Below are 23511 nucleotides of genomic sequence, written 5' to 3'. Positions count from 1 at the left end.
CCATCTCAATTCATAAGACAGTCATAATTCCACTGATTCATTGATGATTGAGTCCTAAAAGTTTGACATATGGGCAATGTTTTTAGTTTCATTATACTTCATCAGATGACCAGTGGAAATACAGTATTCAGTGTAGTGGATTTATTTTCTTGGAGAAGGCAAGTGTGACAGTGATTTTCTATAATGCCATCCTGCAATTTGCATGTCATTTTCTCTATATAAGATTTGTCACACTCACAAGTAGGTGTTTACAGGATTTCATGTGAATGCAGAAAATCTTATATAGGGCAAAGAATGCACACATCGCAGGATAACATTACAGAACATCACAAGCAGGTGCTTACAGGATTTCACATGAATGCGGCAAATCTTGTACAGGGTAAACGATGTGTACAGTGCATATCTCATTGTAGAACATTAGCAGCATACTTGCCTTCTCCCAGCAAATAAGTCCACTATCACACTGAACACTGTAATTCGACTGGTCATTTGATAAAATATAATGAAACAAAAATTGTGGCCCATATGTCAAAATTTTGTAGCACAATCATCAATGGATCAGTTGAAATATGATTGTCTGATTCCCTTATGAATCAAGACAGTGGTTTCCAATTAAATTCTGCATGGGACCCGATTATAGAAAAACTCCATGCTCTGCATAACCATCATCATCCTGAAATCTTACCACGCGAAGACATTCATTTTGATATCTAAGAGGCTAGCCTTCATGGAAGGCACACAGAGCCATTCACAGACTTACAGCAGAAGTGCGTTCACTCTGGCAATGCATGCGCAATGCCAACTAGGACACCACGTATGTGCCGGCAGGATCTTAAATATGGAAGATTAGTGTACTGCTCATCAGTATTTATCTGGAGATGGGCAGAATATACCAAAATGTCATACCAGCAAATTACAGACATCTGACAGTTCTCTTGAAATTTTATAGAACACATCTGTTGTAGATAGACCCTATTCTACTATAATGTTGAAGAACATTTTGTGTGTGATGAGCAGATGGTTTCCCATTAGCATTTAAAAATCGGAATATTTTTATAGTATTAGGATACATATATTGATGCTCTACCATGTCAGAAAAAGTACTGAATGCTTTACACTGCCTGTGTTTTGATCGAATAAAAACTGGTAAAGTCGTAAAATTTGCTGTGTTACTTCAAAAATGTATTACAGCTTCATCTTCTATATGAGTGAGTCTGCTTCACTTTCCTCCACTTTCCTCTACAATAGTCATAAGTATCTAAGTTATTTCTTGGTGAGATTCAAGTATATTTATTGAATGCATAAAGTGTAAAACTGGATCTGTAATTTTAGAAGTGCTGGCACATTAATTACATTGTCAATATAATCATTTCTGTATAGAACTGCTACTGCATCTCTAATCATAGTATTTTTATTGACCTTTCTTTCCTAAAACAAAAAATACAAATACAACAACAACAACAACAACAACAACAAAACACACTTGCCCGGCCTCCTTGGCAACAATAAAACTTTCAACATAACAACAACTCTAACATCCTCAAACATGATAAATTAACACTGTGTGGCCACCAATGGATACATCTTTTTTTTTACATAATATGAGTAATGCACCAATAATACTTAACTTTAATCACTTTGATTAAAATGCAAACTTTTTTGCACTGACTCTCTTTAAATTGCATAATATTTTAAACTTATGTCACCTCCAATTTTGCAATAAACTACATGTATTTGTACACAAATCTTGCAAATAATGCTTAAACCATTTTCTTATCCCATTTCTTTTTTTAATATTTACACATACTATCCATTAATGGCATATCACACCTTACCCAACTCATATCAAACAACACAAAAAATTCTTGTACAATAATGAACACACATAATAATGAGTTGTCCCTCATAAATGAACAACACCATAAAATATAACACAACACATGCAGCATGAAGAAGACAGTCAAATATGACCCATCACAGTCCGAGACATTCAAGGCGCTGCAAGAAGAGGAACTGGGAGGACATTTGCAAGAAGTGACAGTACCTGTGACGCCCAAGGTCTTCAACCCCACAAACAGGCCCAATGCAGTTCCTGAAAAGCCAGCATGGGTGAAGGTGGGTACCACAAGCAAATTTCTAGAGTACAGTACTAGCTAAGACAGTTCAATAGTATTAGAAATGTGGCTGCTTGTTTTAATACAAGAACAAGTCCAGAACAAATAAATGCTACGAGCTAATGGTCCATAAATGAAACATTCTGAGTACTTGATGTGAATCTTCAGCTTTTGGTGGTGCAAAGACTGTTCCATTAAGTTTCGGTTGTGCAGCCACAAGAAATCTCCTCCTTCTTCCAATATTTCGGCTGTACAACGTTCAGCCATCTTCAGAGTAAGCTGCAAGATGGCTGAACGTTATACAGCCGAAATAATCAGAAGAAGAAGGAGATTTCTTGTGGCTGCACACCCGAAACTTAATGGAACATTCTGAGTACTATTTCTGACAAGAAAGATTTACTTTTATTACAAAGCTCTAAGAAAATATTTGCTCTGCCAATTGAAATATAAGTCCTTTAAACAATAAATATGTCATCAGCTACAAACAAAATCTGAGTTGGAACTGTGAACAGTCATTCATTTTGTAGGCACAATGTTGTAGCCCCTGAAAATTGATATACTGCCTGTTGATGTGTACCTCACATTATCTCCTGAATTTTTCATCAATAATGATTTAACAATGTTGCTGATGTTTTGGGATTGTGAATGGGTTGCATTTTTTAAACATGTAGCTTCCACAAGTGATAGCAGGATGAAATTGAGATTATGGACAGAGAGTGTATGTAGCCTCAGTGGAATTGTATATTGGCACCATTTCCAACAGGTTACCTACAATGGAAGTTCACTGCAATGATGCAATTCAGAATGTTAAATGGCTTCTGTTGCAAGAAGCCATCTGGAAACTATAACAGCATCACTCAGAGAAAGCCCCTTAGGCAGTGTCACTATGGTTAAATATAATCTCTGACTGCAGGCTCAATTCTAGTCAACTATTATTAATGAAGAGTCCATCTTAGCCACTGAAGAGAGTTAAATAACAGTCAGCTGGAGATCCTGAGAACAACACCAGTAGGCAGCATACAAGGAAGTGATCATGAAAGCCTAAACAATTTCAATAACAGTTAACACCAACTGTACAAATTGCAATTCAGTAAAGCTATTTCATATCATCTTAGGTCATTGAAGATGATTGTCATTCCCAGAGACAATAAGTTTTCATGACTTAAAAAGCTTGAGAAATTATTACCAAAAACAAGCAACATTGTGGCAACATTAGGAATTTCATGTGGAAGAGTACATCATAACATCAGAGTGTGTGAGCTAATAATTATGAGAGGCTATTAGTTGCTGTGTGATCTTTTGTTTCTCTTCTGCTAAATACAGGAGTTACATATAGAAAAACAAGAGAGGGAGAGAGAGATTTTTAAGGCTAGACCCACCATTGAGATTTTTCTCTAAATATTTATTAAATCACTATGAAATGGCCAAATTACACCCCAAAGAATTTCTGGGAAAACACTCACATGGAAGGACTTGACCCAAGGTTGTTCAACAGTATATACCATTTAATTTTAAACACAAATATATATTTATCATAACCTTTCAGAAAACAAGAATTTAATTAAACAATTAATCAGTTAAAAGAAGGTTGATTTTAAGCACCAGTTAATCCAGAATTTGCTTTAATAATCTCAAGACTATGTAGTGTCAGTCTAATTAATAATATTAAAATTGAGGTCCATCAGTTAGCTGAGGCTCAGCATATAACTTCTTAAAAAAAGAAAAAAATCAAATTCATTTACCAGGGAGAACCAGCCCACTAAGAACAGCTAGCAACCCTTTAAGAAAATTAGCTGGATCAAAAATACAAGAATAATTAATGGTTATCAATAATTTTGCAATAAGCTAATTAAGCTTCAATAGCTTACAGTTTACCACAGTTCCAGCAGTGGGCCCATGAGTAAATAATAGGTCATATAGACCCAGTGATGTAACCACACTTCAAACTTAGCAGTCCACGATGTGGGCAATACTACAACACACCATGACTTCCATCAATTTTCAGTACAAACAAATTACTCACTTGCAAACTAAAACAATGTCACATTACACATAGCTGGAGCCAAAGCAGGTGAAGGCTGTCATTTAAAATACAATCTCAAACCAGCTCTCAGCCATGCTGCCAATACAAATCCAGAAGGAAGCAATTACAATACTTGGATCCAGAGTTCATAACAGTAATGCCTTTATTTCCAAAAGACCAGCGTCGTTCTCCACAAATACATCTACAGTGGACAAACAGAAAGCACCAAAAATCAGTTCCACCCATCAGCCTATGTACAAGCAAAATACAGCACAACCATCAGGGTAGTGACCACTGTAAAAATGCTGCCAGCCCCCACAGGCTGTGGAGCTACCACCGGTGCACAAAACACCCAAGTTCAGTGCACCAGCTTCAGTGCTGCCACGCCACCTCTCCCTTGCTTAGCTTACCTCCTGATCCTGGAGTGCAACCTAGCCACATGATGCACCAGCAAACCAAAGGTATGCAAGCAGTGAGGGTTGACTCAAAACAAGCCACCATTGCTCACACTATAAATTTGAATAGGCATCATTCATGAGTCTATCTCAATTATTTGCACAAATGTAGACACTTAGATAAGATTTGCTACTACCACCCAACCACATAGCAAAACATATCTGTACTCTGAAATATTAAAAATGAGTAAAGCCTTTAGCATTCACTGGCCAAAGAAATTAGGAATTCTGGAGGTGGTGCCAAGCTTCCACAGTGCATGTACTGAAGAAACCCATTTGACAGTCAACACAGAAGGTATGAGGATTCTCTCTACATGTCCTAAATGTGCTATGCAATTGTCACATGCCTTTGAAATAACAACTTTTGAAGTAAGAATATCATTATACAAAAGGCACAAAAAATTATACCCTGATTGTTATTAAGATCTTAGGACACAATCTCAGTTAAACAAATAGTGGAGAAGCGACTTTCCCATGACATTATTAAAAGAACCATTATCAAACCAAAAAAAACTGTATCTGCATGACTAGACACAGATTTGATTCCCTCCTCCTCCAGACCATGAGTGCAGTGTTTTCAATGTCAAACTCATTATCTCTCCAATGAGGAAATTCAAACTGTGATGCAGGGATAGTCTTTAAATTTGAAATGATAACTATTCAAACAGTAAATATTTTAACTATGTTTTGACAAATGAATAAACAAAGCTGCTGATTTTGTCAAAAATAAAAACTGCTTTGTTAATTTGTTGTATGTTATAATCAGTGTGTTTATTATGCATCATTTAAATCTTATTACACATTTCATAACATATTTAGTGTTGTGTCATATCTAGAGAGTAGGGCTGTTCAGCCATAAAACAACAAAGAATGATGGCACAATTCTAAACAAACTATTAATGAAGACAAACACTTAACTTGTATAACAGATTTGGCCCACAAACGGAATGGTACACCAATGATCATAAATGTACTATTAACACAAAATGCAGCATTCAATTCACTGGCAGTACAGTACAGTAATTAGGCAGAGACTCTCTATGTAGACTACAAGGACAGTACTTTGAACACTGATGTGTCAACACATTCAAGTGGCTCTGTGAAAAAAAACTAACTGCCAAGTGCAGACTGAAAGTAGAGATCTGATGTTCAACATAAACAGCAACAGGTTGCAGCACTGCAGCAAAGTTTCCTTGTAGGTACGGCCCTTGGCCACATCGTGGTTGACCACACCAGCTGCCTGCTATGCCTCTTATAGAGCCTGTGGTGGTGCCAACCTTGAGCCTCACAATGCAAGATATCGATGACACAACATTCCTCTCCCACAAACCTTCACACTGTCATCATGTACTGCTGAGGCAAGGAATGACAACAGGGGTAAGGTCTGGATACAGATATTGCTTGAGGGGACAGATTCTTTGACAAAGGTCAATGGCTGGTCCCTTTCTGCAGCCCAGTATCCACCTTGAAAGTGGCCAGGAACACCAGCCAAAAATACAGCCACAGGGTGCACATCTACATACAAAGATGTGGATACTATTGAAGGGCCATCCAAGATGGCAGCTGGACCCTCTGAGGCAGCTGGACATGAACCCTTGCTGGACATCACCTCGGGCTGTGGATTGGTGGCAGTGGTGGAGGAAGCTGCTCCACACTGATTTCCATGAGTGCATCAACCAAAAGCGTCAACCATGTTGAGTGAGGACATCGAGAAGATTGCTACAGCTGCTGACCCCTGTGGAGCACTGGAACTGCAGACAAAGAAATTGCAGTATTCGACAATGATGCAGCCCTTTCAGGCCCTGGACAGTATACAAAGATCTGCCTAACACATCAGTAGTAACACTTTTTTCCCCACTACCGACCCTTACTGAACACCCAGAAAAACAGTTTTCTGTGGTTGAAACTTTTTGAGGTATGGTGGAACATAGGGCTTCTGTGGTAGATGAAGAAAATGTAGAAGTATGCAATGTCAACGAACATTCAGGAGCTCCACTGGTAACTTGCTTCACCAGTGATTGCTATCTCATAGCAAGGAGCGATAGGACAGGAGAAACTTCTTGAAGGCCTAATATTGTGTGTGAGAGGAGCACAGCTTGTCCACTTATGTCTTAAAAGTGCTCCAGAACATTCAGATTCTCCGCTGGACTGGAGGCGAGATGGTGCTGTCATGATGTCCTAGATGTCATTGCATGATATTCCAAAAGAGTTCAACAAAATCAATATGAAGACATTGCCATGGTCCCATTGTTGTGACCAATTAAAAAAATATTGCAGATGAATGGACTGATGCTCCACACATGCTACACAGAGGGTGGTCATCTGCTTTAAGTGTCAATACCCAATCACGTATAGTGTCAATGAGCTAATTGCTTGGCACACATTGCTTCCCAGTGACCCTGGTGGAGCAATTGCAGAAACTAGAGGGACTCACGGACTATTACTCGTGCATCATCATTTTTGTGTGGAGGAGGAGAATGTCCACGTGCACAGAAATAGTAAGCCTGTGCACAAGATAACGACACACCAGGGGGGTGGTGTATTTCCTTTAGACTCAAGGCCATCCATTGCAGACACGCTGCAGAATCACACAAAGAGCTGGGCCAGATGCAGTTTTATATGCAGTTCATCAGTAGCTGACAGGAAACTCATGAAGTTTATTCAAATCCTGAGCCCCTATGTGAAAACAAGAATCCCCGGATGAATCAAATGTGGAACTGATACTCACTGGTAACTAAGGCAACAAACTCAGCATTGAAATGCTGAGCTGTGGGCTTGTACAGAAGCTCTTATTGGTAATTGGAAAACAGTAGAGCATACCATTGCAACTTTAGTGCTGTACATGGCAGAAGGGGTGAAACAGAGCAGCCTGTGGTCTATAATAAGACAAAAGTATCACCCATACAAGTACGAACGAAATTTGCTAATTCCATAAATAATGACAAGTGCCTCTTTTTCCATCTGATTACAGTTGCACTATGTTTTGTTCAAAGATTTTAAATCAAAGGCAATGGGTGTATCAATAGAACCTATCCTGTGAAAGAACATCACTCCAATCTTGTAGGACAATGTATCCACTGCAGAACAACTGGCTTATGTGGGTTGAAATGAATAAGACAGAGATCACTGCAAACCATATCCTTAAGATGCTGAGAAGATTGCCAACATTCCTTGAACCACACAAATGGAACACCTTTCCAACGTGGCTGACTCAACAGAGCAGCAGTCAGTGATGCATTAGGGATAGAGTTGATAAAATATGTGAGTTTTGCCCATCATCACCTGCAGCTCCTTAACGTTACAAGATGCTGGCAAATCTTTGATTGGCAAAAAATTTAACTGTGCTGTCTGAATACATTGGGCACTAATGAATGACATGACCAAATATTCAATTTCTGTGTAAAAAAAAATGAACGCTTTGTCTTGTTATACTTGAGGCCCACTTCTGAAAGCACTTTGAATGGACACTCTAAGTTGTACAAATGTCCAACTGGTTTGTGACCAGAAACCACAATATCATCCAGGTAGTTAGAAGACAAACGGACTGTTGCTGTTAAGTGTTCCAAAAACCACTTCAAAATGGTGGGAGCTGATACACTGCTGAATGTTAGGCATTGACATTGGAATATCACCAAGTGTGTATTGTTTTGACTGCTCAAATAGCGGCACCTGCAAATATGCTTCTTGTAAGTCTATTTTTGAAAAGAAATGGCCCTGTCTCAATTTTTCCATGAGTTCATAGGGCTGAGGCAGGGGTAATGAGTCTACCAATGTCACAGAATTAACTGTAGATTTGAAATTGACACAAAGCTGTAATCTGCCTGAAGGCTTTTTTAGAACAACCAGGGAGGATGCCCACTGATTTGCAGAAACAGGTTGAATGATCACAAATGTATGTTGAACAGGACCAGCAATATGAAAGCTTGACTGAGCATTTTCCTTAAGTCTTATATGAGCCTCAAAATTCTAAGCTTCCCCTAGCCCTTCTTGAAATAATACACTATACCTATTGCACAGTTCATTGACACTGTCTTGAGGCACTTGTAGCATTCACTTGCAAAACGTTATCTTCAAGAGCAAGATCAAACAAATCAAAAGAATCAAGACAAAAAGATGTGGGCTGTCCCAGGAGCACAGTACATGAAAAGACAAAGTTCTGGTTACATTGCAGAACGTAGCCAGCACACTACAAATGCCGGATACACGAATATGATTTCAATTATATGCTGACAGCGGGGCATGAGGCTGCTGTAACCATGGGCTTCCTAACAATTCATAAATATTTTTATTCAGTAATGTAACAGAAGCACCTGTATCTAACTGCATTTTCACTGTAGGCTGAGGCACTCATAAATGTACACATAGTTTGTTCAACTGTCAATGAATCAGTACTGAACACTTTTGTTTGATGGAGGTCGAGCCATGATGGTGTCATGTGTACAGGCTCAGTGGAAACAGCATTAACTTCCATTGAAGAAAGCTGTGAACAGGAATCTGACTGTTAGTTACTATTAAACTCAGTCTTGATCACAAATTTATTTATTCTCGTAACCGGTTTCGATCACGCCTGTGGTCATCTTCAGACCAAAATACTGTATGAGCAGGAGCCTCCTTCTGGTGGTAAATCACTGCAGTGATTTACCAGCAGTGTGGTCAAAACTGGTTACCAGAATAAATAAATTTGTGATCAAGACTGATTTTAATAGTAACTATTAGTAATAACATTGGTCACTGTCTGCTCCCACGATGTATTCAAAAGTAAGGAATCTGACTGTTGCCTGGCACAACACTGTTGTAAATGCACAGTGTGAATGTGGCCCCACTTGGCACAAGAAAATGGATACTGTTGATGGTCATGCACACTGAAGCACTGTGGGGATGACTTCTTAGCATTAGACTGAAAAGTAGTGTGCACACAGCATGACTTACTATTGTTTTTATATGATTGATGAGTGGACTGATTACATTGTGCACTTTTTAACTACCGGAGTGGCAAGAGCTTGTGAGTCAGTTTCTATCACATCCAAAATGTCCTGTGAATCTATAACGGAGAGTCAAATTCCAGAGAAGGATTAGGTAACCTCAAAATTGTGGTGCATGTGTATGCATCAGATATATTTTGTGTAAAAGCATCATGGAGCATAGCGTCACCATATGACAGTCTGTGAGAAAACTTGAATTTAAAATGTCTGATAACACCCAATAATTTGGTTACCCACTTTTCATTCGTTTGTTTGATCACATTGCTTTTTTAATGGAAAGAACTTGTAACTGGCAGCTGCAACTTGCATCTGAGATTCAATGTGAGCATCTAGTCACTCCCTTAATGACTCTTAATCATTGCCCTCCAGACTAGTGTGCAGAAATAATATAAGACACAAATGAAATACTTTGGCACTCTCATTAGCAATAAAATGAGCATCGTATTGCAAATCTTGTTGTAGAATTCAGAGAAGTGCATCTTAAGCAGTGCATGGTATTTTTTCTGGCCGACAAATTCTTGAAACTTGGGTGCAGAAGTAGCTTGTTGTGGTACGACTGTCAAAGATAGTACCTGTGTTAGTTGCATGATGCTCTGCAGTAATAGTTGAATCTGGTGCCCCCGTAACTGAACAGCTTGTGTCAGAAAAAGTTCCAGGGATGGAACAGACATGTTTATTCAAAAAGAGAATACAGACACAGTAACCCAAATGTCATCAAATGTTAGCAGAAGAACAGGGAACCATAGGGTCTGAAGCAACTCATCACCATTGTTGTTTCAGACCTAAAGGATAGGAACACTCAGTCCTAAAGCAATAAATAGTGGTGACACAATTCTAAACATACTATTAATGAAGACAAACACTTCACTTGTATAGCAGATTTGACCTGTGCTTAGTACAGCAATAAGTGTACATCCGTTATTAACATACAACTCAGTGTCCAGTTCACTGGCAGTACAATACAGTAATTAGGTAGAGAAACTCTACATAGACTACATGAACAGCACTGTATCCATTGATACTTGACACACTCCAGTAACTCCATGGTAAAAGACTGGCATCTGAACACAGACTGAGCATAGAGCTCTGAGGCCAGACACAAATAGAAGCCGGCTATGGTAGCATTGCAAACTTGCTTCACAGATGTGGCTCTCGGCCACATTGTGGTTGATTGCACTGGTAACAGTGTCTGTGGTGATGACTACCTGGAGCCTCGCGATGTGAGATATCGGTGACACCAACACATACATTTCATTTTAGTGTGTGTGGAGAGAGAGAGAGAGAGAGAGAGAGAGAGAATGAGGGGGGTGGGGAAATGACAACTTCAACAGAGGAGTAGTGGCATAGAAAATGATAGTGTGGTGTGTAAAGTGAGAGGAGAGGGAAAATAAGGGTGACAGTAAGCAAGTGGGAAGAAGAATACTGGAGGTTTAGGCCAGGGGGACCAGAGAAAATGCGGGAGGGATGATTCTCATCTACATCTAACATTGGACCTGGTGATGGGGAGGATACAAGTGGCACAGGTACTATAGTAGCTGTTGTCACTGACTGTGTTGTGTTATCAGGATGACAGTTTTTCTGGAAAATGTGGAATTTTCAGGGAATTACATTTTATATGGAAAAATCAAGGAAATCCCAGGGAATTTCAAAAAATCTCAGAAATTCTACATTTTTAACCCAGCACTGTAACTTAATTTTTATTGAGCTTTATACGTTGTGTTAATTAAATGAATATTATTCTATATAAATTTTTTATGTTTAAAAATGCATTTAAACTACTGTTTATTGGCCAGTATATCTTAGCCACAAGGGAAGTAGATGGCAAAAATAGTTATTGTAATCTGAGGTACTTCCCAACCTCTTTAACATATTAGGATCTTCTTATGACATCATCAACCTGGAATTCTCAGAGAACTCTGAAATAGCTTGAGTAGCCACACAGGTATGCACCGAATTCAAGAACTGGGTGGTTGAATTTCTGGCTATCAACATTTTAGTGATGGTCATTCAAACACCCCTAGACAGTTGTTTAGTTGTGAACCCAAACAGAAAATTTCATAATAAAGGTAGTGCAGATGGTTAATAACATTGCTGCATTCACATATGGAAGCAATGGAGTGCCACTGTGAGAGTTTCATTTCACTCTCTCTCTCTCTCTCTCTCTCTCTCTCTCCTGCTACTTGTTTTATAGGTAACATTGTTTGCAGTGCCCGCCAAAGAATCCTTAAGTCAGTGGCAGACTACTTCTAGTATTTCCATCTCACATCTACGTAATGATTTATCACCTCCAAGTGACATTTAGATATTTTTGTTTGGGTTTCCAGGCACATCTGTGGTTTATGAGTGCTATTCATACTCAGTACCATATTCATGTTTTTCACCGTAATATTCCTTATGATAAGAAGTAATAACTGGTGGTCATTGCTATAACTCCCTGTTGATTAACTTAGTATTCCTAATATTTGCTCCAACCTCATCTTCTGCGGTGACACAGTGCATATATTTTTGTTCTCAATTCTAAGTGTATAGGATATAAATAAATTACATGAAAACTCTTCTATTAGATAACAGTAGTTTGTCTAGGATGGAATAACAGCAATAAGGAAAGGATAGGCTGCTACTCAGCACATAGAGAAGGTGTTGAGTTCAGACAGGCACAACACAAAAGCAAAAGAATACCAGAAATACTTAAGCTTTCATATAAAGTGCTTCTCAGAAGTAGAGTTCTCACACATTTATGCAACAGCGACTCATAAGGCTACTGTCTCTGGGTGCCAAGACCCAACCACTTGGAGAAGCAGCTGTGTGTGTGTGTGTGTGTGTGTGTGTGTGTGTGTGTGTGTGTGTGTGTGTTTGTTTGTTTGTTTGAGGGGGGTGGAGGGAGGGGGAGAGGGAGGGAGGGGGGGGGGGGGGGAGAGAGAGAGAGAGAGAGAGAGAGAGAGAGAGAGAGAGAGCGAGCAAGTGGTTGTGCGAGTTCTACTTCTCAGGAATGACTTTGCCTAAAAGCTTAAATATTTCTTGTATTCTTTTTCTTTTACATTGTGCATGTCTGCAGCTTAATGCCTCCTCCATGCTGATTAGAAGCAATCTATCTTTTCCATTTTGTTGTTGTGACAATAGTTTGGTTTTATTCATTTACATGCTAAATGAATTGTGTTTCTTAGGGCACTGAAGAGAGAGGATGAAATAAAATGACAAATACTAAAAAAAGGTTTTTCCTCACTATAATATGGGAACTGTTTGTTTTTTTACAGATTATTTTAATATCTTTTACAGACTGTGTCAATATCTTCAAAAATTATATCAAACTTTTGTGGCAATGAATGTCACGAAGAAAGCAGTAACAATGGGTCAATACAGTTGAGATTATTTTCTGAATAATGTTGAACCAACATAAAATAACACTGCAGTGACTGAATGCAATATTTTTTTACCATTAACAAAACAGTAGGGACATACAGCAGCTATTCAACCTGTACTGTATATCTCACACACACTTTTTAAGTGCCAGGCTGTCCAATATCACTGCCAACAACTTTCAAGATAGCAAAAATTTATGTGTTACTTATTTTACATGTACCTACAGCTTGACAAATAAAATTAAGTTGTGTAGCTCGAGGATAGTTTGATCAACTGCTCTGGTCCAGAATTAATTTTGAAGGTATACCTTCCTCTGTTCTTGAAATGATTGTAGACTTAGAGGAAATCTGCTTTTATGTACCACCATTATTTGCTATAGCTTATGTCTGCTATTGTTAATGCAATCAGAGTATTAAGTTGCATGGCAACACAATTTTTGTAACTAATGTGTAGCTGTATTTGATGTTTATAGAACATATTTTATACACCAGAATAACCAACAAATCAAAGAAATGACAGCTTCCTATGTTAAGAGTGTAAAACCAGCATTTACAAGCGCTGTTCAATAAAGAATTATCGTTTATTCTCAGGATCAAAATGATGAAGTCAAGTTTCATCAGCATTGATTACATTTGAAAGAAACTCCAGATTTTCCTCTGACATCAACTTAAATGGCATACAGACCAGAAAGCAAATGTCCTTTTGTTCGGGAATAAACAATCTTGGAACCCATCGCGCACAGACATGTGTCGTGTAATTTTTCTGTCACAAATGTGTGGGTGGCACCCAATGAAATGTTCAGTATTTCAGAAAGTAACATCAAGGTAATTCGTCAATTCTCTCTCACAATGACAGCAGCACTGTTGATGTTTTCTTCCGTAAGAGCAGTAACTGGAGCATTGGGTCCACCTTTGTTTGAAATTGATTGTCTCCCCTTTTTAAACATTTTAAATCACCTTTGAGCTGTGCTGTAGGGAAGATCAATCTCTCTGTTGGCCTCCTGTAACATTGTATAGGCCTCAGCTGAAGATTTGTTGAGGCAAAAGTAGAATTTCAAAGCCACATATTGTTCCTCGCGTCTTACCTCCATTGCAGTAGTAGGCAATACTGAGCATGTCTGACCTTGCCTGCTTCTCACAGGCGGAAACAAGGAGTTCCCACAATGAAATTACTATGGCGTGTTTATTGCACATTAAGCTAACAGAATATCATAAGATTAAACTTTAGTGTGAGAAATTATGACCATAAAAAATTATGATCATTCTTTATTGAACAGTCCTCGTCTATTCAGATGTGGCCAAAATAACTCTTTAATGATAAATATATCTAAAAACAAAGATGATGTGACTTACCAAACAAAAGTGCTGGCAGGTCGATAGACACACAAACAAACACAAACATACACACAAAATTCAAGCTTTCGCAACCAATGGTTGCTTCATCAGGAAAGAGGGAAGGAGAGGGAAAGACGAAAGGATGTGGGTTTTAAGGGAGAGGGTAAGGAGTCATTCCAATCCCGGGAGCAGAAAGACTTACCTTAGGGGGGAAAAAAGGACAGGTATACACACACACACACACACACACACACACACACACACACACACACACACATATATATCCATCCGCACATGCACAGACACAAGCAGACATTTGTAAAGGCAAAGAGTTTGGGCAGAGATGTCAGTCGAGGCGGAAGTAAAGAGGCAAAGATGTTGTTTAAAGACAGGTGAGGTATGAGCAGCAGCAACTTGAAATTAGCAGAGGTTGAGGCCTGGCGGATAACGAGAAGAGAGGATATACTGAAGGGCAAGTTCCCATCTCCGGAGTTCTGACAAGTTGGTGTTAGTGGGAAGTATCCAGATAACCCGGACGGTGTAACACTGTGCCAAGATGTGCTGGCCGTGCACCAAGGCATGTTTAGCCACAGGGTGATCCTCATTACCAACGAACACTGTCTGCCTGTGTCCATTCATGCGAATGGACAGTTTGTTGCTGGTCATTCCCACATAGAAAGCTTCACAGTGTAGGCAGGTCAGTTGGTAAATCACGTGGGTGCTTTCACACGTGGCTCTGCCTTTGATCGTGTACACCTTCCAGGTTACAGGACTGGAGTAGGTGGTGGTGGGAGGGTGCATGGGACAGTTTTACACCGGGGGCGGTTACAAGAGTAGGAGCCAGAGGGTAGGGAAGATGGTTTGGGGATTTCATGGAGATGAACTAAGAGGTTACGAAGGTTAGGTGGGCAGCGGAAACACACTCTTGGTGGAGTGGGGAGGATTTCATGAAGGATGGATCTCATTTCAGAGCAGGATTTGAGGAAGTCGTATCCCTGCTGGAGAGCCACATTCAGAGTCTGATCCAGTCCCGGAAAGTATCCCGTCACAAGTGGGGCACTTTTGTGGTTCTTCTGTGGGAGGTTCTGGGTTTGAGGGGATGAGGAAGTGGCTCTGGTTATTTGCTTCTGTACCAGGTCGGGAGGGTAGTTGCGGGATGCGAAAGCTGTTTTCAGGTTGTTGGTGTAATGGTTCAGGGATTCCGGACTGGAGCAGATTCGTTTGCCACGAAGACCTAGGCTGTAGGGAAGGGACCGTTTGATGTGGAATGGGTGGCAGCTGTCATAATGGAGGTACTGTTGCTTGTTGGTGGGTTTGATGTGGACGGACGTGTGAAGCTGGCCATTGGACAGATGGAGGTCAACGTCAAGGAAAGTGGCATGGGATTTGGAGTAGGACCAGGTGAATCTGATGGAACCAAAGGAGTTGAGGTTGGAGAGGAAATTCTGGAGTTCTTCTTCACTGTGAGTCCAGATCATGAAGATGTCATCAATAAATCTGTACCAAACTTGGGGTTGGCAGGTCTGGGTAACCAAGAAGGCTTCCTCTAAGTGACCCATGAATAGGTTGGCGTACGAGGGGGCCATCCTGGTACCCATGGCTGTTCCCTTTAATTGTTGGTATGTCTGGCCATCAAAAGTGAAGAAGTTGTGGGTCAGGATGAAGCTGGCTAAGGTAATGAGTAAAGAGGTTTTAGGTAGGGTGGCAGGTGATCGGCATGAAAGGAAGTGCTCCATCGCAGCGAGGCCCTGGACGTGCGGAATAGTTGTGTATAAGGAAGTGGCATCAATGGTTACAAGGATGGTTTCCGGGGGTAACAGATTGGGTAAGGATTCCAGGCGTCTGAGAAAGTGGTTGGTGTCTTTGATGAAGGATGGGAGACTGCATGTAATGGGTTGAAGGTGTTGATCTACGTAGGCAGAGATACGTTCTGTGGGGGCTTGGTAACCAGCTACAATGGGGCGGTTGGGATGATTGGGTTTGTGAATTTTAGGAAGAAGGTAGAAGGTAGGGGTGCGGGGTGTTGGTGGGGTCAGGAGGTTGATGGAGTCAGGTGAAAGGTTTTGTAGGGGGTCTAAGGTTCTGAGGATTCCTTGAAGCTCCGCCTGGTCATCAGGAATGGGATTACCTTGGCAAACTTTGTATGTGGTGTTGTCTGAAAGCTGACGCAGTCCCTCAGCCACATACTCCCGACAATCAAGTACCACGGTCGTGGAACCCTTGTCCGCCGGAAGAATGACAATGGATCGGTCAGCCTTCAGACCACAGATAGCTTGGGCTTCAGCAGTGGTGATGTTGGGAGTAGGATTAAGGTTTTTTAAGAAGGATTGAGAGGCAAGGCTGGAAGTCAGAAATTCCTGGAAGGTTTTGAGAGGGTGATTTTGAGGAAGAGGAGGTGGGTCCCTCTGTGATGGAGGACGGAACTGTTCCAGGCAGGGTTCAATTTGGATAGTGTCTTGGGGAGTTGGATCATTAGGAGTAGGATTAGGATCATTTTTCTTCGTGGCAAAGTGATATTTCCAGCAGAGAGTACGAGTGTAGGACAGTAAATCTTTGACGAGGGTTGTTTGGTTGAATCTGGGAGTGGGGCTGAAGGTGAGGCCTTTGGATAGGACAGAGGTAAACAAAAACCGTTGGTTGCGAAAGCTTGAATTTTGTGTGTATGTTTGTGTTTGTTTGTGTTTCTATCGACCTGCCAGCGCTTTTGTTTGGTAAGTCACACCATCTTTGTTTTTAGATATATTTTTCCCACGTGGAATGTTTCCCTCTGTTATATTCATATCTTTAATGATAAAAATTTATATGATGTCTATACAGTTAAATATAACACTGGACACCGTAAAGAAAATGAATAATTATTGTATTTTAGTTCTTAATGTTTCCGTTAGTAGTAAGTAGCCTTCAAGGACAAGAAACACTTCTTGAAGAAGAGCTTTCAATTAAGACCATAACACACAAATGAATAACAGTAAAATTAATATAAATGTGACAAAGTCATGCAGGAGGCAGGTGACTATTATTGTAATAATCAGTAGTTCTGCATTCAGGCTGACTGATCACAATGGTAAATTTCAAACATCAGGTAAGGAATGTGTTTCAGAATGTATCCATTATCAAACATCTACAAAAAATCTGATACAAAAATATTTTATAAAACGTGGTAATGGATAGCTACAGCACTCTACTTTAATTGACATCACCTGGAATAAACTGTACTATACCTACTCAGGAGCAATTGCTGCAGATCCATATGAGTTTAAAATTGTGAGTGACACAAACATTTACTGACTACAGTCACAGTTCTGCTGAGTGCAGATCAAGATGACATTTTTGTCACCAGGTGGAATTACCAAATGTGTAGTGGTGCCAAGGCACATCAACTAATGTACATTTATCACATCATGTGGCTAATAGTTGTAAACCAACTTATTATAAAATAAATATTTTCTTCATACAAATGGTAATGATAATTTTACAATGATAACTTATAAAAGAAATGTTTTCTTTATACAAATCGTAATGATAATTTTACAATGATAAAATGTTGCACAAAATATTTGTTTAAATTTGGGAGTATTGCATGGTGTCACACATATCGAAAGCTAAAATCACAATAACTGTGTGATATGACAAGTGGCAAAAATTTAAATATAAAAGAGCAATATAAACATGCCACAATTTTAAATACAGGGAGTAAGACAGGGGAAGGGGAATGCAATATTTTTGTAAAAATTAAGACAGTCCATCTGTCAGACTCAAATCTGGTATCAGAAAGTACCCAACATGCACTACTACACTTACATCAAATAGAAGAACCATTTTTTGCTAATGAGCACAACCAGTTTTTTATGAAACATTGGAAATATTTTAGTATAAGCAACATTTTAGTCTAACCTATGCTTGATAAAGTAACTGGTTGTGTTCACTGGCAGAAAATGGTTCTTCTATTTGATGGGGCACATTAGTGCATATTGGATACTTTCTGGTACCAGATTTGAGTCTGACAGATGGGCTGTCCTAATTTTAACAAAAATATTGTATTCCCCTTCCCCCATCTTACTTGCTGTATTTAAATTTGTGGCAGATGTTTGTACTGCTATTTTAGACTTTAATCTTATTTTGCTTGTTATATCTCACGGCTGTGATTGATTGTGGCTTTTGATGATGAGTGGCACCCTGTAATACTCCTGAATTTAAACAAATATTTTGTGTGGCCTCTTAACATTGTAAAGTCATCATTACCAATTGTATAAAGAAAATATTTCTTTTATAATAAGTTGATTCACAAACGTCAGACACACAGTATAATAAGTGTACATTAATTGATGTGCCTTGGTGCCACTATACATTTTTCAATGCCATCTGGTAGCAAAAATGTGTTCTTGGTATGCACTCAGCACAATTATGACTGTAGTCTGTGAATCTTTGATTCACGTGCAAATTGAAACACCATACCTATGTGCCGCAATCACTCTTGGGAAGGTGTAGTACAGTTTATGCCAAGTGATTTCAAAGTGGAGTGCTGTAGCTACCCACTGTCATGTTTTAAAAAAATATATTTATGAGTGGTTTTCTGTAGAAATCTGATGGTGAATAAATTCTGAAATATGGTATATGAGCAATAAAGTCATTCTTTGCCTGGTGTTTGACTTTTACCATTGTGACATAGTCAACCTGAATGCAGAACTAGTGATTATTAACAGTAAAATTGACTGGCTGTGGGATAAAAGTTGAATTTTTGCAAAATTAGCTTTTAAAGAGATTTGGGATTTATTGCAGTTAAGAACTTATGTATCTTTTCTTTCACCACAGAAACCACAGCCTGAACAGCAACGTACTTTTGTAAGTAGGAATGTTTCTGTGTACATTTATGTTACGTGTTGCACAATGTCCGTGAAATAGCAAACTTCTCTTACATCTAACACTGTGTTTGACAGCATTTCCTTGTAATTCTAATGAGGTCTGTTCCATATAATTCTAAGACCAAGTTTTTTTTTACTAAAAGAGACTGATGGTTGGAGCTAAAAAGAAAAAACAGGACATGTATTTCAATTTTCCTTTGTAAACCTCTGTGCTAACATAGTTTGCAAAAATGGAGTGTATGTTTGAGTTTTATAACCACATGGAAACAGAATGGCAACACATCATGGCTATGAGTTCAATACAACAGAGAATAAAAAATTCTGGGTGAATCATATGAGCAAGTACAGCAACTCACAGCACTAAAATAGCATTGAGCAATGGATTGAAGCAGACGTGGTTTTTTTCTTAAATAAAATTCAGCTAACAAACTTGTATACATTGAGGTGTACACAAATATCAGCTACACACAGATACTATGTCTTTTCTTGTTCCTACCATCCCACCTTACTGCTGCATCACCTTTTTTTGTGCACCTGTGGGTTGCTCAATAATGCTTCTATAGAATGAGTTGTTGTCTTTACTCATACAACTATTTTTATCTATGAACATGTGTGACAACTAATGAAATATACAATACATAACAGCTGAATTGTTTGAAAGTAATGTATGACTTCAGTTTCATAAGTTGTGTTTGCAAAATATTAATACAAATTATTTACAGAAGAATGGAAACACTGACAATAGTCAACTAGTTAGGGTTCTGGAGAAATGCAAGGGCATCCAAGGCAATACTGACCCTACAACCTATCCTAGAAGACAGGTTGAAGAAAGGCAAAATACATTTATAGCATCTGCAGTTTTAGAGAAAACTGAAGTGTTCACTGGATTACACACTTGAAAGTAGGAGGGATAAAATAGGCGGAATGAAAGGCTGTTTATCCCTATATTGTTCAGTATGTACACACAGCAAGCAGAAAGGAAACCAAAGTGAAATTTGGAAAGGTAATAAAAGTTCAGGGAGAAGAAACTAAAAATTTAAGGGGTCAATGACGTTGAAATTCTGTCAGAGATTGCGAAGGATTTGACAGAACATTTGAATGGACTGGATAGTACATCAGAAATAGATTGTAAGATGAACATCTACAAAAGTAAAACAAGGGTAATCGAAGATAACTAAATTCAGTCAGGCAATGTTGAGGGAATTAGTTTAGGAAATGAGATACTAAAAGTAGTAGATGAAAATGATGATGGCTGGAGAACATATGATATGAAATGAAGAGTGCCAATTGCAAGAAAACTAGTTCTGAAAAAGAGGTATTTAATATCAGTTCATAAGGAAGTTTTTTCTGAAGGTCTTTCTCTGGAGTGTAGCCTTGTATGGAAGTGAAACATGGAAAATTAGCAGTTCAGACAGGAAGCTTTTGAAATGCTGTGATATAGAAAAATGCTGAAGATTAGATGGGTAGATTAAATAACTAATGAGGAGGTATTGAATCGAAATGGGGAATATTTGTGCCACAACTTGACAAAGAGTAGCAATTGGTACGACACATCCTTAGGCATCAATGAATTCTCAGCTCAGTAACAGGAGGAAGAGTGGGAGGTTACAAATTATAAGGCATCTAAGGTGGATCTCCAATGATTAGACCATGTCAGGACAATGTAAACAGATGTGCTAGTGTGCATTTCATTGAGTACTGTTTTTTTTATGATTTTAAATGTTTTATTTATTACAGACCTTTATATAATGTGCTACATCTTATCTATACAACAACTTGATGTAAGGTTCAACTCATAATGAACACAATTTATAACAAAAGTTTTTGAAGACCTGAAGATAACAGCAATGTCTGTCAAAACCAGCTGTTTACAAACAGAGGAAATTTTTATGTGATCTTGCCTTTAGAAAGTTTTTAACAAGTATATGTAAGGGATCAACTACATGCATAAGAATATGAGATCAATCTTTCTAGCAGTTGTAATGGTAACACCAGTAACCCAACTAGCCTAAGATATTCAGATTGTCTCCTTCTTTGCCATCTTTTGACAGGCAACTACTTGGCTCTGCCATATCTGTTCTCAACTCGTCTGCCATATCTGTAGAATTTGGTATCTGGTCATATAGTTGTTAAAGAGCTGGATGGTCCATTTCTTTGTTATTAGGCCAAAATGCTTAAATTGCTCTGAATATCATCCAAGCAAGCTGATTTTCCATTTTTATTCTGTTTGATAGCTTTCTCTAAATCAGCCAAGCTGAATGTTGTTATAGTTCTAATCCATCGATCCCTTTAGGTCTCTTTTATAGTGCAAATGACCTTGTTTACAGCTTCCCACAGTTGCTTCACTAAAAGGATTTTCGTTAACTAAATTGTGGTGTTCTGTAAGTAGAGCAGCTTGGTCTGATGTGAGACTGGGTAGACAAGATGTCCAGCACTGGTAAGGTATAAACATTCAGGACCATCTCTTTATAACTGCAGTGAAGGTGTCTGGAATAGATGCCATTGGACATACTTTAACATCCAATAATTCTGCAAATTTCAACTATTCTGATTTGTTAAATTGTACCTTCTGCAGAAAGGTACTTTCTGAGGTCTAACTACAGCAAATACTTTTCACATTATTGGCCTATACTGTCAGTTGGGTATTGAAGCGCAAATAGGTTTTACACATTATGGACTAATACTGCTACTAATGATTATGAGATCAGGGTTGTATCTGCACATCCACCTGCCACTGTTGAATGATGCAGCTAGTTTTGCACCAATGACTAGAGTAAGATGATGCATTTGTGTCCATTCTTGCACTGCTGCCCCATTCTCATCTTATTATCATAGCCCCTGCCCCATTCTCATTTCATTATCATACCCCATAACTTGATATGACTGTTGAAATTACTCATCACAGTCTGTGTATTTTTGTTCTGCAAACTGAGTAGTTTATTAACAGTAAATTCAGTGTCAGCTGGTTTATACAGTGTTTCACTGGTACAATTAACCATTTCTTTAGTAAGAATTTCAATATCATTGACCATCCCCATGAGTGATGACTTCCAAGCAGAATTAAACACAATCAAACAAACAGTGACATGCCATAAAAATTATAATGGTTACAATCTTGTCTTGATGGACTCCATACTGCATAGAAAACGAAAACAGGTCTCCACTTTTCTTTATTCTGAGCTTAATCCTCCTCCTCCTCCTCCTCCTCCTCCTCCTCCACCACCACCACCACCACCACCACCACCACCACCACCACCACCACCTCATTAAATGATGCACAGTTCCAGATATAGGTAAAGTCCCAGAATGTGGTCACAAAGTTCTAGGATCTCTGATACATAACTTTACCAGCAGGAACAAGATCGTACCGGAGCACAAGAAAAGATGAATATGTTCCTCTTTAAAAGACTCTGACAGAAAAGTGGGAAACCAGCTAAATCAGTCCTCATTCCATTTCCCTCACCAACAATTTTGTCATGTGAACATCCAAGAGACAAATAATAAGTAAGGCAACACTTTTTTTTTCTCGGCTGATTTCAGTTGAAAAAATGCAGAATTTGTTGCGAGACATCGTGGAATATTCCCACTTCAGCCCCTATAGTTTCATTAAGTTCTGATAGGAGCTTTATGTAGCCTTCAAAATGGCATCTGTGAAGGTACGTTCCGAGCAGAGAGCTGTCATCGAGTTTCTTTTGGTCGAAAATCAGAGCACTGCAGTTATTCAGAAACTCCATAGACACCTGGCAGTGAACAAAAGCATGGTGAGTCATTGGTCAAGGCATCTTTCATCATTGCAGTAAGGTTGTGTTCACCTGTCCAGTCTCCCATGCGCTGGTTGGCCACACACAGCTGTGACTCCTACAATGCTGGAACACGTGGACACACTCATTCAATGATATCAATGGATAACAATCAAACAAGTCACTGCTCAACTGGACGTCCCTCTTGGTAGTGCTGACACTCAAGTCTGCGCACCCACGAGGAGTTCACAAAATTTCATTGGAATGTTCCTGCTCATCCACCGTATAGACTGGATCTCACACATCCCAATTTCCATATGTTTAGCCCAATAAAAGATGCAGTTAATGAAAAGCAGTACATGGATGATGCATAGGTTACTGATGCAGCAAGATGTTAGCTCTGAGGTCAACAAGTAGAGTGGTACCATACAGACATGTAGGCTCTCCCAGTAAGGTGGCATAAGGCCATCACATTGAATGAAGATTGTGTTGAAAAATAGGGTTTTGTAGCTAAAAGAGTAGGGAGCAAGATGGTGTACTGTATAATCCCGAATAAAACCATATTCCTTCAGAAAAAAATGTTTTGCACTTCTTATTGAAAGCCCATTGTATTCACACTCTTAACATATAACAATCTAAAT

At 39.0% G+C, this 23511-nt stretch overlaps 1 protein-coding gene across 6 annotated transcripts in view; it reads left to right on the top strand.

Annotated features, from left to right (window-relative positions):
• The window catches only part of LOC126419247 (PDZ and LIM domain protein 3), a 445696-nt gene that overhangs the window by 412627 nt on the left and 9558 nt on the right, over positions 1–23511 (top strand). For 4 of the 6 annotated variants that reach the window (XM_050086403.1, XM_050086402.1, XM_050086401.1 and 1 more), the window contains 2 exons: positions 1947–2115; positions 19081–19110. In XM_050086403.1, coding sequence (XP_049942360.1) covers positions 1947–2115; positions 19081–19110 — 199 coding nt within the window. The other 2 variants (XM_050086400.1, XM_050086404.1) reach the window with 2 other exon arrangements.

Source organism: Schistocerca serialis, chromosome 9 (assembly GCF_023864345.2).
Source record: "Schistocerca serialis cubense isolate TAMUIC-IGC-003099 chromosome 9, iqSchSeri2.2, whole genome shotgun sequence".
In the NCBI taxonomy this organism is placed as follows: Eukaryota; Metazoa; Arthropoda; class Insecta; order Orthoptera; family Acrididae; genus Schistocerca; species Schistocerca serialis.
This window is presented reverse-complemented; position numbering and strand designations above follow the sequence as displayed.